The sequence below is a fragment of the Pseudopipra pipra genome, chromosome 3 (genome assembly GCF_036250125.1).
Source record: "Pseudopipra pipra isolate bDixPip1 chromosome 3, bDixPip1.hap1, whole genome shotgun sequence".
Classification (NCBI taxonomy): domain Eukaryota; kingdom Metazoa; phylum Chordata; class Aves; order Passeriformes; family Pipridae; genus Pseudopipra; species Pseudopipra pipra.
This window is the reverse complement of record NC_087551.1, coordinates 39221355-39239534: the sequence shown is the minus strand read 5'-3', so window position 1 is coordinate 39239534 and position 18180 is coordinate 39221355. Positions and strand designations below refer to the sequence as shown.

The 18180-nt window shown below is 36.7% G+C and overlaps 1 protein-coding gene across 4 annotated transcripts in view; it reads left to right on the top strand.

Moving 5' to 3' along the window:
* RYR2 (ryanodine receptor 2) overlaps window positions 1–18180 on the top strand; it is a 394356-nt gene that overhangs the window by 209925 nt on the left and 166251 nt on the right. For all 4 annotated transcript variants that reach the window (XM_064648733.1, XM_064648734.1, XM_064648732.1 and 1 more), the window contains 5 exons: window positions 2587–2682; window positions 8241–8359; window positions 8760–8893; window positions 13441–13682; window positions 16477–16669. In XM_064648733.1, coding sequence (XP_064504803.1) covers window positions 2587–2682; window positions 8241–8359; window positions 8760–8893; window positions 13441–13682; window positions 16477–16669 — 784 coding nt within the window. The remainder of the gene's footprint in view (window positions 1–2586; window positions 2683–8240; window positions 8360–8759; window positions 8894–13440; window positions 13683–16476; window positions 16670–18180) is intronic.

The following is an 18180-nucleotide window of genomic DNA, read 5'->3' as shown; positions in this document are numbered from 1 at the left end:
GGCAGTTATATGCTTTATTAAGAATCAGTCAGAGAAGTTATGGCAGGAATTATAAACATTTTAAATTATCCAGACTAGGGCTAGAGAGTTAATGTCTCATCAACTGATGACCTTTTAGAGTGTAGGTTATAGAGTATAAAATTCTGTGGTTGGGTTATTCGTGGATGTAGGAGTTAGTTGAATTTTTTTTACAGTTTATTTATCTCTTATTGCATTTAAGCACAGAGCAGACTGGAGGAAGTAATGGCTTGATGTCTGAATCATTTCTTGAAGTCTGAAATTTCCAGTTGGCAAGGCTAGAAAACTCCTACTGAAAGAATCTGCATGTCTTGTACCTAGTGTTGTTTCCATGGACTTGTAGTGAGAACATTGCACAAGCTTTGGTCTCCATGTCCCTCCTGTCCTCTGATGTTACTTCACCAACTGCATTATCTTCTGGCAGCTAATGCTGGGGAAGCCTGGCTTTGATCTGGCTATAATGAATTTGTACATTGCTCTGTTCTGAATAATGCTGGAGCTGTACAGTAATTACATGGATGACAAATGCATATTGCTTTCTCAGTCTTACTTCAGCAGACAGTACTTTGTTTTCTGAGTCTGCACATAAATAAAAGTAAACTGTGATGCCAGAATTCGTGGCTTTTGTCATGTCATTGACTTTGTGATATATTTCACTGTGATGAGAATGGAGGCATTTACTGACTTTGAGTTGACTGGAAACTATGACATGGAAAAATCATATAATCTTAGAATGGTTTGGGTCACAAAGAACCTTTAAAGATCATCTAGTCCAGCCATCCTCATTGCAGAAAGTTCCTTCCTTATATTCAATATAAATCTACCATCTTTCAATTTGAAATGATTGACATGTATCCACTAGGGCATCTGTCCCTTCTCTATCACTAATATATGCATTCATTATGAACTTGTACTTAATCCTTTTGTGTCACAGAGTGCAGGAGTATATGCAAAAATGTGACTTTAATGTCTGACTGGTTTTTATTTCTTTAAAACTGAATGCTAGTCCTGTTCAGAGTAGTAGACAACAAGAAAAGCAACTGTCGGATGTTATTTTTTGTTTTCAGTTTTAAGAGTCTGTGTGCCTCACTTAATGCACAGCTTCAACCAGTGAATACTAACCTTTCACAAACTTCTGCTGAGCTGCATTTATGAAGCCACTTGTGTCTTATTACTGCTAATGAAGTTAAATTTAGTGATGTTAAGCATTGAACTATTACTGCCTTCATTTTATGTTCATACCTGAGGGACAGTGAAATTGTGTGGCTTGCCTATAACCAATAAAAAACACTTACAGAAACAGGTTTTCCTTCGTTCTAATCTGTGTGTTTTTACAAGATGCTCCCCCTTTCCAATAACTGTGGTCATGGTAATTAACAGTGTAAGATTTCAGGGTACAGGTTTTTTTTGTTATATAATGCAGAAAGAGAAAGGTTTTTGTTTGGTTTGCTGTTAAGGTTTTTTTCCCGAGTGGTTGTTTTTTTTTTTTTTTTTTGCTATGAAGCAATTGGATTGTGATCTCTTTTCTCATGATATAGAACTGTCAGTGCAGTGACTTGTTTGCAATTCCTCTTTGCAGATAGTTTCATATTTTATTATGTCCTAAGTCTCTAAGTTTAACCTTTCATAAATAAAGCAGAATAAAACCACTGTTGCAATATAATATAGTGAATTTGTGCAGCAACAAAACAGATTTTAAGAGGCCATTGCCTCTTAGCAACAGTCTCTGCTGCTGAAATAACCATGGAAATTTCAGTTTGAAATAATTTGTTGTCAGAATTGGAAAAAAAATCTTAAGAAAAGCAGTATGCACTCTTCCACACACCAGACAGAAATGTTAGTGCCTCACACCTTTTTGGAATAGAACAAATGCTTCTCTGAGAGCTTGTGTGTACACACATACCTGCAAATGCATATAATCCAGGACAGGGCTGGTTTGTGAGTGCCTGCAGTGGTCAGTGAGATTTCAGTTCAGTTATACCCACCAAATCAGTGCATGCATTAAGTCTCCGTCTATCTTCAGCTTAAAGCATGAGGGTGAAGCAGATTCAAAACAGTTACTTCCTCCCTACAACCCTGTCAAAAGTATGGCAAAGTTCCTGGACATCTATCTTGTGTTAATTCCTATTATTCTTGTACTAAAGTATCAATGGAAAATAATTTACATTCATCACCTGTATTGTTGGCTCTACACTTTGCTTTTCCAATGTTTTCTGTCATTACAAGAATACTGTTTTACAGAAACTTGCTTCTACGGTAGCAGCTGATTTCTGTGGTGTCAGTACTGGCTACTTCATGTTAGAGCATTTTGCAGGGATTATTGAGATGATTGTAAAGCCAAAATAATTCAAATTCCTTAAAGGTCAATTTGATGTCAAAGGTATTTCTTATGCTTAATTCTAACTATTGCTTACATTATTTAAATTTAAATCAAGAACATCAATAATTAAAGATTATGAATCTATAATTAGATTACTGGGTTCTTCCTGGCAAGACAAGACAGGGATTACTTAAATTTAAATGGATTCATAACTGTGATTTTTTTTTTTCTCTCTCTTTTTCCAATAGCGGCTCTGATTCGAGGAAATCGTAAAAACTGTGCTCAATTTTCTGGATCTCTTGATTGGTTGATCAGCAGATTAGAAAGACTTGAAGCTTCTTCTGGTATGTTTTTTAGTATTTTAACTTCCGTATTTGACCAGTTCTAAATTCTTTAAAATTGGTGATATACTTTTTTATTATTGTTTTTGAAGATGACCTGTTGAAAGTCTTTCAAGTTTTATTTCCTCTAAATATGATACAGTAAGTTCAAAAGGTCGGAAGGTTTGTAGACAGATCAGTGGCAAGATAGTTACAATAACAGTGGAACACACCTCTCAGGTTGCATATTTGTAATTTATTCCCATCAATGTCTTGGTTTAGTGTCATGTGTTTTTCCATGAACTGGAAGGAACATAATGATTGATTACGGAGTTGCCCTCAGGAATTGAAATTGCATTCCCCATTCTGTTCCCATTCCTGAATCATACTTCTTCCACAGATAGGTGTGTACTTAAGAGTCTGAAATACTAAGGGAGGGATGCCAGGAAGGGAATATGTCCCCCATTGAAAAAGTTCTTTGTTTTATATTAGACTGGTAAACATTTGAAAAGAAATGTCACAGGCACAACATTGTTGTTCTCATCAGCCTTTTACTGTGGCATTAACAGATGAGAAATATCCTGCTATTGCTGAGTATTCTAAGTAAAAATAGGAGTTGTCCCAGTGTAGATGACCATTTGGCATATATTAACAAATTTATTACCTCAGTGTAGTTTTCGGTGGATCAGTAGCAGCCGTGAGAACAGATGTGTTCTATAGTAAACAAGGTGTTTCTGTTCCACTCAGCTTTGTCATTAAACATTCATGGGCATTTTGTTTATTTGCCATAAATCTCTTCCTGAAGTGAACTGACCAACAGCATGGGAAAATACTGTCGAATGTCAGTGGCAGTAGTGTTTTCCCTCTCCAAACCAAGGGTGAACTGGCATGACATTCGCTAGTTGATTGGCAAATTCTGCAGTGGGTGATTTCAGTTGTGAAGAGCAGTTACACACTGATTCTTCACCTCTAGGAGGTTTTTTCATTGTCAACGCTTGGAGCAGGAAGAGAGTTTAGAAGTCAGTTATTCTTCTCTTGGGATGGAGACTAGTGTAGAGACTTTGAAACATTTGCCCATGTGAGCCCCTTCGGTCAGCAATGTTTCCTAGAAGCACTTTTGCAGAATTTTGTTTCAGATTTTGGCTGCAGAGCTATGGCAGCCAAAATCTAGGTGGTGGATCTGTTTTATTATGAGATTAGTTCCTACTTCTGGCATGCAGCTGATCTGTTTCAGCTGGGTTTGTTTATGCTTTAAACCCTTGAGCTGCTCAGGAGATGAGGCAACAGAAACATAGGAGGCTTTGCCTGTATCACTACTTTAGTTCTCAGCTGGTGACACAGACAGTTGGCTGCTCATAGCACTGGTGTCCTAACCAAATAGATGTAACCGAACATTCATGTGGGTTTACATTATTGTTAGAGAAACCTGCTCTGCAGATGCTGTGATCTTCTTGCTTTAATGATTCTTTGAGTAACAAAGAATTTAACCTTAAATTAAATAAAAGCCTTTAAGAACTGTCAAAATCACAAGCTAGATCCTTTTTCCACTATGGTCCACCTTTGGTGTGAGAACATTCATCTAAGGAGAATGGTCTCACAGTTATGCAGTTGCATGGGACTTACTTGCAACATGCTTAATTTCAATGTACTTCCCAAGTTCTTCATGGTGATTATTTCCTAAGAGACCTAATTTTACATCTGAAACTCTCAGAAATAATGCAAAACTTTGTGCTCAACTTTTGGAGGTTCAAGATGAAATGTCTTATGACAGCTCTAAAAATGCTGTGGTACATGGTTTCTGTGTGTATGTATGTATTTTTAAATATTAATCTTAAAGTAAAAAAAATTTGTAAAAATTTAAACAATTGTTTATGATGCTGTAGTGACGTATGAGATGCATTCTGTAAACTGCAGAGTAATCTGACGCTGTAGTCTCACTGCGTAATGAACCTCCTGGCATGCTGCAAAACTCTGAAGGTACTAATATTTGCAATCATCATTTGTTCTGAGTTTTCTTCTAGGAACTAGGCCACTTGAGCTCTTTTCCCATATATTCTGGTAACATAACTCCATGTTGCCTCCGGAACTGGTTTTATAATAAAGATTTTTCTGGTTTTGATGGAGTCAGTTATAAAAGGTACTAACTAGGTTGTACTTTAGTTATCTCAAGAGGCACAGTAGATTTAGATTTTAGCATATACATGTAATTTTGTGATTTTATGTGGGATGTTTGCTTGACAGATTTTAAGCTTTAGTTCGCTTGACCAGGATGAAGATATTCACTGTTTTAATTTACAGTGGTAGGTCTACAATAGGGAGAAATACTGGCTTATATTACACTTCTAAAATAATAATACTTAGATGTGTATATTAACTTAATTAATATTTTTGTAAGGTAGTGTGTTTATGAGGAAGAAATACCACGTTCTGTTAATCACACCAAAATTAAGCTCACCTTCAACATGGAAATTGTCAGCTACATCTCCTGCAGGTGTTTTCTTGAATGTGTTGTGACAAAGATTTGGTGCTATAAACTAATATCAATAAAATTCCTGTTTTCACTTTTTCTTGTCCTTGAGCTAAAATTGTTATGAAAACAGAACAAAGGCTTTAAATATATAAATAGCAACTGTGAGTTGATTGTACAGGTTAGATCAGAAATTGATTCACTTCTTGAGTTTCACTGAAGCAAAAGAAAGAAAATTATGTTCTATCCAAGTATAAATGTGTCCAAGAGTAAACCACGTTAGACGTGGGTGAATAATGCAATGCAAATGCTTCAGCTGTCTCTTCAATGCATAAATTAAGATTAGATTAGTCTTTCACTCTGAAATATATTCCAGATGGTATTAACTAGCCCTACTAAAGTTTTAAAGGCATTAAAACTTAGGTAAAGAAACCAGTAGAATATGGTAAGTTTGTAATCTAATGCTGAGGAATACATTCAGTGCAGGTAGCTTGATTTGTAAGCTGCAGTGTGAGCTGCAGGTTGATCTCTGGGGGGGCAGGAGCCCAAACCCCAGACAAGAGGCTGTGAACTGCCAACCCTTTGCCAAACAAAGGGCGTCCCGCACAGGGGACTGGACCCTCAGAGATACAGCAGGAGGAGAGACCCCCAGACTTTCGTGTGCTTAGACTTGTGAGGGTATAAAAGCTCAGGGGTTCCTTTGTTTGGGTTCCCTCCCTGGCAGCACCAACTTGAACTGTTATTTCGTTATTTAGTTATTGCACTAAGATAAAATTGTTTCAAGGATCGGGATGTCTGAGACTCTGCTATGGGAAACCTGGGGTCAAGCTGGCAAGGAAACCTGGTCTGACTGTGTGAGTCTGGGGTGTGTAGCTGCTAAGGTCCCAGCTCAGGTAGTGCAGGTGTTACTGCCAGAGTGGCTCCTGGATGGTTGGACAGGGAAGATTCCTTAACGCCGATATCCTCCAAGTAAAGGTTTTTGGAACCAGCTAATATCAGTTTTTGAGTATTTTCTTAAAGCACATGCATTTTGTTCTAGTATTCTACAGTATGACATCAGAGGAGTCAACATATTGTCCAGAAAATATATGCTTCCTTTCATCTTCTAGTCATTAAGAAAGAATTTTCACTCTCCTTACCATAAATTCTGCATATCATACTGTTTGTGATATTTGTATTAAATTCAAATGCTTCTTGCTTTACTGCCTTGAGCAACTCCAATGAAATCAGAACAAGTCCAGTTGTCTTTAATGTAGACAATCTAAAAGCGAATCAATCCAAACAGACACAGTACATTCATATGCAATTTTTTTCTAAAACAGATGGAATTTGCCCTTAGAACAAAACATGTTTGATAATTAGCAATCGGCCGCTCCAGGAATTAAAGAAGGTGCTGTGGAAACTAGATCTAATTGATAACATGCATGTATTATTGAATGTTTACATCTTCAGAGTATTTTTACTTCTGTTATTGAAAAGGTTAAGAATAGAAAATGAACCCAGTATAATACCTTAAAACAAAATTAAGATTATGACTCTACCTACACAAATCTGAAAATTCCAAGGTTATGGTTACCACACTTACATTATATGATATCATTTCATATTGGATTACTGTTTGTATTGTTAAAAGTGTGTTTCAGTGCTACAATGAGAGGTGGCAAACTTTCAACTACCAAGTTTTGAATGTAGTGATTTTCCTACATTCCCAGATCACTGTGATACACAATAAAGTTGTTGATCTTGGTACAGATTACCCCTCTAGATTAAGGATCCTTTTTTAACACTTTTTTTGACATCCCTAGGTAGTTTTACAATGGTCAAGTGACTCCTACCTGTATAGTTGTCAGGCTGGTTGGCCTGTGCTCCTGCTATGTTGCTACAGAGCATCTACTCCTTTAGCTTACTCTCATGACTCTTAGGTTTTTACCCTTTTTAACCATATTGTTACTGTCATTATTTATAGAACCATATGAATACAGAATACATTCATATATGTATGAATGGTGGGATAATGGAAGTGTACATCCATTGCAGCCCAGATTATACCACTGCCAAATTCAGGTTTAGTATGTTCTCTAACTTGTAGTTGAGACTTCTTATTCTTATACCTTCAGGGCTACAGAATCGCTCTGGGAGTTCACCTCTAGCTCATTATATTATAGTTGAGACTTTTTTTGGAGCCACTGCACAGAACAAGAAAATAGTCTACAATATCTGTACTGAGTCACCTGCATTTTCTGTTAACATATGTATGACTGTCTTCAAATATATTAAACCACACACTTTGTTTGAAACCTGTTTACTTGATAAATTGAATTGTCATTGTACCTGTTGTCTTTTACCTTTACTACATTTCAATTGTTGAGTATTCTCTACACTTTATTAGTGATGACAGCATATCATCCTCCAGATCTCTGGAAAAACCTTTAAATAGTATGGGCATAAACGGTGATGGTGCTGTAGGTTGGCTGTAGTGGCTGATGTTCTCTTCCTCACTAGGATCAAAGAAAGACCAGAGTACTCTTACTGAGATGTTTTTGTCTGATGGTTCTATTTTTCTCACGTCAAGCAGAGTTTACAGTGCTACATTTTTCTTGAATTAAAGGAAAAAACATGCAAAGAGCAGAAGACTCTTGCTATGGATTTTGCTTTACAAAGGTTAAGCTGAGTGTTTGGAGCCATGGCTTGAATACAGAGCTGAAGGCAGAATGATGAGCTGTTCAGTGTAAATATGAATTGCATATCTAGGTTTAAGACTGCTTCTCAGCTTTCCTTCAATCCCTTTGATTTTTTTTTATTGTGTCAACAACTGTAGTGATGAATAATGATAAACTACATGTACAATATTTGTCTTTACCAGATGTGGAAGATCCCAAAGCAGGTGTTGACTTGATCCACTGCACACAGGAGTTTTACCTCCCCATTGCAGGGAAACATTTTAAGGCTAATGATTCTTGATGGCAATGACTGCTGCTTTATTTGGTTGGTTTATCATATACAATGATTTTTGAAACTATTCCATGTCACTGAGAAATATATTCAAAAATATTATACACAGTTGTGTTTTTATATGCACGTTGGAAAAATGATTTTTCTTTTTTTTTTTCCCCAGGAATTTTGGAGGTTTTACACTGTGTGTTGGTAGAAAGCCCAGAAGCTCTAAACATTATTAAGGAAGGGCATATTAAATCAATCATCTGTCTTTTAGACAAACATGGAAGAAACCATAAGGTAGGCAAAGAATAGACAGGTATATTTAGGTGAACATTTGTGAACAAAGCGAGCACATTCTTCTATGTGAAAGTTAGAATTCCAATACTTTAATGCTGTTTTCATAATTAGGAACGAAACTTTTCCTAAAATGCATATGAGCAGTTTGAAAAAGCAAAGTGGAATGTTATCTTTTTTTTGACAAAAACATTGATACACATTAATTCTCAAGGGATGCTGGAAGAATGTTTTAATGTTGTTATGAAAATTTCAGAACTGTTCTAAAATGAAACCACTGTGTTGGATGAATTAGGTACCATCATGTCTTCCAGTAATGTGGTATATAGCATTCTATTGCCTGAAGGAATTAACAATAATAATGAAAAAATATTTAAGATTAAAAGAATCTGATTTTTTTCAGGTTTTGGATGTTTTGTGTTCTCTCTGTGTTTGTCATGGAGTAGCTGTGCGATCTAATCAACATCTAATCTGTGATAATCTCCTGCCAGGAAGAGATCTGCTCTTACAGACACGCCTCGTCAACCACGTGAGCAGGTACAAAAAAAAAAAAAGGAAAAAAAATCTATACCTATGAACAAAGCAGAAAAAAATTGTGCTTAAAAGAAATAGTCACTACAGAAAATCTGTTTTACTTCCAAAAATGTTGTTTAGATATTTTATTCTTATCAGGATTTTAAATCCTCTTTGCAATAGTGATTAATTTAGAAACAGAGGGCAGAGAGAGCTGTTGCAAGCTAAAGCTACCCTAAACTGCATTAAGTCTGCAAAGCAGTAGTCTTTTCTATAGATTGTTGTCTAGATCTAGCTGTGTATTCGACGTATTGTCTGTTTGTGATCTTGAGAGAATTTCCTAATCACCTTTGGTCAAAATTAAGAACTTAGTGCCAAACACCTTCACCAGTGCCTGGGATATTTAGACAGCGCTCTCATCCTTCCTTTCACTGACAGAGTTTTAGAAGCTACCTTGCAGCAGACATTAATTACAAGGTGAAGCTAGGAGCATCTTAAATTAGTAAAATATTTTTTACAAATATTACCAAGTAATGTTTATTCAGAGTTTGAATTTATGCTGAGGCAGAAGAATATGACTTTGTGTCAAAATTTGTGGGATCTTCCTCTGTCTCAAACTTATGTTTATTTTTAAAAGTTTCAATCACTGATTAAGTGACAATGAAAATTGAAACACAGAAATGATACTTATAATTCAGAGTTCACAGGATTTATTAGGTGCTGAAAACTTTTAAAAGTCCACATTGTATCTAGGGAACTGATTATCCCTCTTTACTTGGCACTGGTGAGGCCACGCCAAACTGTGTCCAGTTTTGGGCCCCTCACTACAAGAAGGACATTGAGGTGCTGGAGCATGTCCAGAGAAGGGCAACAGAGCTGCTGAAGGGTCTGGAGCACAAATCTAATGAGGAGTGTCTGAGTGAAGTGGGGCTGTTTATTCTGGAGAAGAGGAGGCTTGTGGAGACCTTAATGCGCTCTGCAACTACCTGAAAGGAGGTTGTAGCCAGGTAGGGGTCAGTCTCTTCTCCCAGGCAACTAGTGACAGGGCAAGAGGACATAGTTTCAAGCTGTGCCAGGGGTGGTTCAGCTTGGACATCAGGAATAATTTGTTTTGTGGAAATGGTGGTTAAACATTGGAGCGGACTGGCCAGGGCAGTAGTGGAGTCAGCATCCTTGGAAGTGTTCAAGAAACACTTGCCACTTGGATGTGGCGCTTGTGCTATGGTTTCATTGTCCTGGTGGTATTCAGCCAAAGGTTGTACTTGATGATCTTGGAGATCATTTCCAGTCTCAATGATTGTGTGACTCTGTGATTGAGCATCTGAGCTGACTTTGTATTTCATACGTGGAAGGTAGAGCTGTCTTTCCAAAATATGGCTGTAGAAAAAGCAGATTTGTTACGACATCTTTTGCTTTACATTAGAAAGTTGTGAATCAGAAGATTCTTATTCTTGCAGTTACAAGGAAAAAATTTTTTTCAAAAGGCAGTAAGATCAATGAAACATTGATGGCATTTAGTCTAAGACATTTAGACTAAGACATGCATTCCTTGCCTCAAAAATATTTGGCAAAGAAACTTTCTAAGATATTTCTGTTTAAAGTACTTTTCTAGGGCACTGGAAAATTCTATTCAAAAACCTCCATTTAACAGATTAAGTTGGATGATTAGATTGATTAAATTTTGAGGTCTGGACAAAGGCTGATACTGTGTTCAGGCAGAAAAGATTCAAGTGGAGATCTGGCCAATAATTTACAGATGATATGAATTTTCTGAAAGATAGCTTTTGTCAAACATGTTTTGTTTATAATATTAAGGAAATTAAAATTTTCACTTGGAACAAAGTGAAGAGTATCTATATTTAAACATTCAGCAAAAGACACCCCATATGCTTCTAGAAGGAAAGCTTATTAGTCTTATCTGATAAAACAAGTTACTTTATAAGCCACCAGATCAGTAAACTTTGCTTTTACACTGACTTATATTTAGCCACCTGTATCAGCCCTTCTTCCTACCCCTGCATTCCCTACACCAGAAGACATACTGTGTGTTTGGGCTAGCTTGGAGCTTCATTTTTGTTGATTAGTCAGCTTGTATGTAGAAAGATAATATTTATAGAAGTAATAACCCAATCTAATGGAGGGATGTGAAGATTAGATAACTCAGACTAGAAGTCTGAAAGATTTTTTTGTATTATGAGTAAGCAACCATTGAGGAAATATACCTAGCATTGGTTTTGGATACTCATGTACGCTACAGCTTTAATTCAAGATTGAATGGCTTTCTTAGTACAAAGCTGACACAGAAATGATTGTCTGGAGAGATTTTTTTTTGGTTGAGAGTCTAGATTCAATATTATCCCCAAAATCAGATTTAAAAAGCACAGGGTTTTTTCCTTTTTTTTTTTTTTTCCCACCATGACCTTTAGGTATATGACTCTGCATATTGGTGTTTAACTAGATATTGAGAAGGCACAGTAATAGTTTTACCTTTTAAGTATTCTTGGGAAGTACTGTAAAATCAGTAGCAGTAGAAGCATCACATTGACATTAAGGATTTCTACAATCACTAAAATTTACTGAGTTATACAGGACTTGGAATAAGGAAGGGGGAGGTACAAGAGAATTTTGAAATACTTTACTTTTGTATCTTTTTAAAGGTTATTCTCTTGAATGGATAATCCATGTCACAGATTACAGTTTGCTATGTCAAATTAAGCCTGCAGTGTGTACTTACTACATTTATATCGGTAACTGGTTAATAGGTGGCATTTTTGTTTGCAGGATTTAACATCTATTAAATATTCAAACACATAAACCATTGTGATTGGTCTCTGAGTGAGGTTACTGTTTCAGTTACTGAAGCAAATATTTTTTTACTTTTAATGTGTTTTTCACCAGAATAAATGAATGAAAAAATAAATGCTACTTTCTGCCTTCTGGGAGCTGAGGTCTGAGATTTTGCCAAAAGGGTGCCACCACTTGTCAAGAGCACAGAATTACTATCAATTGTTACTCTCTTCATGTGGACACAAATGGCACTGCGAGCCAGAACCTGGGTAGAGTCAGGAAGACTGCAAAGCCCTGAGGGTGCCAGTGCAAAGTCTTGGTGCTCAATCTACCCCTTCTTCCATTTTACCAGTTAGAGGAAAGGGTGCAGATATAGACATATAATGCAGATCAGCTTTTGGCTTCATGGTTAGTGCTGTTAAGCAGATTTTGACTTTTTTGGCAATGGGACATTCTTTGATGACTGTAGCCTATTTGTGCTTGGCAAACCTAATCACCTTTACCATAAAGTAACCTGCTTGGTTAATGTGGAATGAACGGTGGACACTGTCTACCTGGATTTCTCCAAGGCTTTCAATACAGTTTCCCACAGTCTTCTCTTAGAGAAACCGGTATGTCAGGCTCGAGACAAGGGGTGTGTGCAGTGCGTGGGCATTGATGGCCCGGCTGCACCCAGAGGGTGCTGGTAAATGGCCCCTTTTTCAAACTGGCAACTGTCACAAGGGAGGTTCTCCAGGAACTGATATTTGGCCCAATGCTGTTTAATATCTTCATGAGTGATCTGGATGAAAGGATCAAGTTTACCCTGATGAAGTTGGCCAGTGATACCAGACTGAATGGGGAAGTGGACACTTGGAAAGGGAGAGCCACCCTGCAGGAGGACCTGGATAGATTAGAAGAGTGGGCTGACAAGAACCTTATGAAGATCAGGACAAGTGGTAATGTCTTGCACCTGGGAAAACATAGTCTAAGAGTGCAGCACAGACTGGCATCTGCCTGGCTAAGAAGAAGCTCTGTGGAAAGAGGGTTTCAGTGGACAGCAGGCTCAGAACAAGTGAACAGCAGTGCTGCTGTGGTAGAGAAAGCCAAGAGGGTGCTGGGCTGCATCCTCAAGTGCATCACTTGAGAGAAACAAATTTTTGTCCCACTCTATTCAGTGCTTGTCAGGCCATACCTGAAATCCTGTTTTCAGTTTTGGTCCCTGCTATGCAAGAAAAATCTGGACAGGCTGGAGAGGGTCCAGAGAAGGTCCACGAAGATGGCCAAAGGACTGGGAAGCTTGCCGTGGGAGGTTCAGCCTTGAGAAATGAAGGTTTAGGGGAAACCTTATCACAGTGTTCCAGTATTTAAAGAGCGGCTACAAAGAAGATGGAAACTCCCTTTTTGCAAGGAGTCATGTGGAAAGGGTAATGGGTACAAGTATCTCCTGGGGATATTCTGATTGGACGCAAGAGTAAAATTTTTCTCAATGAGAACAGTCACCCATTGGAATAATGTCTCTGGGGAAGTGGTGGATTCCTCAACATTGGACACTTATAAGATTCAGTTAGACAGGGTGCTGGGCCATCTTGTCTTGACCATGCTTTTACCAAGAAAGGTTGGACCAGGTGATGCTTGAGGTCTTTTACAAACTGGCAATCTATGTGATTCTATGAAATAAAATTACTTCTGTTGTTTAATCACACAAAACAAGCTTGAAATTAGAGTTTAATAAAAAGTATGCAGCAGTTCATCATGTCCTTGAGATAAGTTTTTAATAACCATTTTTATTCTTTCTGTTTAAGCATGCGACCCAACATCTTCTTGGGGATTAGTGAAGGCTCTGCCCAATACAGAAAATGGTACTATGAACTTATGGTGGACCATCTAGAGCCCTTTGTGACTGCAGAATCAACTCATCTACGAGTGGGCTGGGCTTCAACAGAAGGCTACTCACCCTATCCAGGGGGAGGAGCAGAATGGGGAGGAAATGGTGTTGGTGATGATTTATATTCCTATGGCTTTGATGGTCTCCATCTGTGGTCAGGTATTTTGTTGTTGTTTATTCTTGTTTAAAGACTATAGTCTTGTTTGCAATCCCAGTGAATTTGTTTTCAACAGCAGCAAAGTGAATCAGCTGTTTCAACTGGTACTAGAAACATACAGAAACAGTACCCTATATCAAAATATTATTTAAATTGACACTGTGTTTTGAAAAAACTTGTTTTATACAAAGTAATGCAAATAGACTAATAATTTATGTTTCAACCTGGGACTTGTTTGTTTGTTTTTTCATACCAACTATAAATATTTTATTTAAAACTTCCAAGCTGCAAAAAATGAAGTCTGACAGTCATCTGGATTTTTAGTTCCTATGTAGTAGTTTAAGAACATTTCGAGAAATTTAATTCACAGGACTCTCCTTTTTTTTTTCAAACCAAATTTTTAATGTGAGTCTTTAGGAGTTCAGAGATACTTTAGGTGTGAAGATTTTTAAGTATGTTATTTGCCATACATTTTGAAACAAGTTTTTTTCTATAGTAATGTTTTATTTACGTACATAAAGACTGACTGATTATTTCCAGACTTGCAGAATCATATTCGTAGTTTGCATACGATGTGTTTGGACAAGTATTCATCTTTAAAATGTTCTTGGCTTAATTTGGATCTGTTTGTTAAAAGTAATTTCTTCACACAAATTCTAGTGTTAGAGAAAGCTGAACTGAGTATCTGTATTTACTGTTGATTCTACAGATACCTTATTCTCTCTTCAAACTGTGTTAGCTCAGCAAAATCAGAATAATAAGAATCATAACTTGTTCTCTTAATCTTTTTCACGTGATTTAACTTTTGTGAAAAGATTCCCAGATGTCATTTAGAATGGGTAGTTCTAGAGTTGGACAGTCCTGAACTTCTTGGAAGGAGATTTTACTGTAGTTTCACCTTGCTGAGAAAAAAATTTTCCTTTGAGAGATTATTGGGCAGTGGTGACCTGTAAAACTGACTGGAAACTGAGTAAGGCTCATTGGATTGGCAATTCTTGCCACTATGAAGGTATGAACAGGTTTTCTAAAGTGCCTTAGCAGATAAGAGAGAAAAGTTAGTAAGTCAGCTGTATCATCCAAGATCTTTGAAGTTTTGAGGCATTGTGGCTTGATACTTGGAAAAGAATACAGTCTTACATTTCAAAAGAACTTTCCAGTCAAAATAGCAATGGACTGTATTAATAAATAATAGCATTTTGGCTGGAGTAGCATCTTAGGAAAGTAGCTGCCACTTTGCCTCTCATGTATAGTGAGAATTACTTTGGAACAATGATGTATAATTAATGGTATCATTAAAACTGTGTCATAACTGAGTTTGACAGATAAAGTATTATTACAGAAGAACCAGAAAATAATGAGCTAACCAAACTAGCTCTCATAGATAAGGTCACTTTTAGGTAGGAAACAAAAGATTACTGAAAATCAAAACTATTTTTCAACCTACATAAAACTTTTTATTCAGAAATGGTACAAAACAATAAATGAACAATTGTTTGTGGCTCTCAATCAATAATCCAGCCTAGACAAAGAAGCCAGACAACATTTCAGTGTGCAATTTTTGTATCTGTTGTGAACGTGGATGTGGCTGGTAGATTTGAAAATATTTGTCTTCATTCTTCATTGGCACTATTATGTAACACATACCTCTCAAATTTGGAAGGACTTTAAGTGGTTGAATTTTGAAAATCATGGCCTTTTGCTTCCAAGATCCCGGGCTGCATCTTGATAACTCTCTGCAATGGCATTTTAAGAATAACCTTAGCATGAAGCACTTATGTGATTTATTGCAAACTAACCCTCAGCTATGATGTTTTCCTCTGACAGTATTGCAAAGTCATTTTCCATATGTAGAGTATTGGAACTTATTTTTCGTCAGGGGTGGTGGTAGTGGTATGTGTATGGAAATTAATTTGTAGAATTATTGAGATTTTTATTATTTTTGCTTTTGTTAAAAACATATGCCATCTTCATCTTGGAAATGTAGTACAAGTTAAGTACTTCATGTTTACAAAAGCTGGTCACCATAGGTAAAGAGTTAGTGCTCTGTTCTTAGTACGCATCATGGTTTTATCTCTTGCAAACAGTGCATAAGTTACTTTTGGAAATACGTGTAGAGATGTTTTCATACAACTTACGTGCTTTTCCATAAATTCTTTTATTGTATATGGCAGTAAATTTCAGAAACTATCATTCTATTTCTGAATGCTATAACTTATTTCTCTTGGAAAGCAGGTGTGCTTGTGTAAATGTAGTTTGATGCAAGGTAGAATAATCCTTTAAAATTCATATAACACTTATTAAAAATACATATATTACTGAATATATACAGGAGTACCATGACGTGGTTGTTAATAACTGGGAGAACCTAACTTTTCCTAAATAATTCAAAGTAAGGTAGTTGTCTTTACCATGAATAATGGAGCATTCTTTAGTAAAGTATACTAGGTTTCATATTAAATATTAATGGTTGTTTTTAGTTTGCTCTTCTATAATGTAAGGAATAGAATATAGTTTTTGGGGTTTTTTTGACTGTTTATATGGGTATCAGTAATTATTTTTACTTACATTAAATATAATGTATTATTTATGATTAAAATAGCTCTGTTGTTATGATTGTAGGCTTCTATTCACTATATTGCAAGCTTAAAATCAGGTCTTGGATGTCATAGGTTAGATATTTGTGTATGAATGTGTTTGTGCTCTATAACTGTGTTTTCTTTCTCTTTTATTAGGCTGCTGTGAAAATCTGTGCAATTTTCATAAGTTTCACAAAATGTGTCTCCTTTATTTCCATAGGTTGTGTAGCACGAACAGTAAATTCTCCCAACCAACATCTGTTAAGAACTGATGATGTTATTAGCTGCTGTTTGGATCTAAGTGCCCCCAGCATTTCTTTCCGAATAAATGGTCAGCCAGTTCAAGGAATGTTTGAAAACTTCAACATAGATGGCCTCTTCTTCCCAGTTGTCAGCTTCTCTGCAGGAATAAAGTTAGCATCCTGTGTAGTTGTTTTTTGTGGGTTCCCCCCCCCCCCCCAGTTTGCTTATTTTTTTTTCTATATATGAGAATATGCTGAATATTTCCCTGGCTGCCTGCTCTGATTTCCCTTTCTGACATCTGCTTTTCTGGCGAAGTTTCACTTCTTGGGGTAGTGAGAGCTACAAAGAAGTCCTGAAGAGATAATGCATCTGTTGTTTTTCAGTACACCAGTGTATTAAGCTTCTTAATAATTTGTTTGCTGGCACATTGCTACACGTTCATTCCAGGACAGCATCCTTCATCAGCCTTTGATATTAAGAATATATTTTTTCTAACTCACTTCTTATGAGGTAGTAACAGTTATTTAAAGAGGCACTATCTGCACTTACCTTAAGAAATGGTGGTCATACACTTCCTTTTCAACAGGATGAGTAAATATAAATTCAGTCAATATGTACTGGTTTTCTATAAAATTTCAAGTCACACTTGAGATGCCAGAATTCTGCTTCCATGTATTGAACAGTTTGAGACTATGATATTAAAAAAGACTGTGTGGTGTTCCAGCGGGGGGCAACAACTTTAGCAGGACTGGCAAAGGTAAAGGCTGAAAGCTGATTTTGTTTGGAGGCAGAACAATGCTCTGAGAGGGTTCATTCAAAGAATCCCTCAGAAGCTAAGAGCTATCACATAGTGGGCACAACCTGCCTTTTGTTCCAGATGGAAAATACACTTATTTAGACTTTGCCTTGGATAGTACAGGAGGTAGAATGTGGTGAAACTATAGATGTGCATGCTGCAAAATGCAAAGCTATAAACCTGCATGCTTTATTTCTGTCATGAGAGAAATATTTGACAGACATTATTTGTGTGCTGCATACAGCTTTTGAGTGTGTTTTGGTATAGCATTAACAAAGATCTTGTAAGATAGTAAACAGAAAAGAGGCAAAATTATTCTGTGTTCAAGCTAGGTTTTTGGGTGTTTTTTGGTTTCTTCTGGATGGCAATGTTCTAGGACGATTTTTCAGTATTATGTAATTGCTATGTCATTTTGGTATTATGTCATTGCTGCACCATTATTACCTCACTGAATGAATTTTTCAGTAACAAAAGGCCATAAAAAATTCACCATTTTTCAATGAATAACAGAGTACTTTCCCCTGGCTTTCTATGAGTATGACAAATACAAGTTTTAGGGAAGGAAATACAGGAGTTTTCATATTGTGTCCTAAGGATTTAGGATTTTGTGAGAGAAAAGTAAGAACAATGGGGTTTTTAGGCTCATTTCTCAAATGAGAGAAAATGGAGAGTTGCTAATGGAGGAAGTTCAGAGGCGCTTGGTTGATTACTCTGGTTTATAATCCCTGCCTTCTGAGACTCAAAAGGCTGCTGCTTACCTCATAGGTGTGCTAAGTAAACAGATTATTCTCTCTCTCAGTGCCTTGTTTTGGTCTCACAATTTAGAACACTTTTATGAAAGTAAAATTAACAAGAAGGAGCAATCGTGTACTTTCCCTGTGTTTT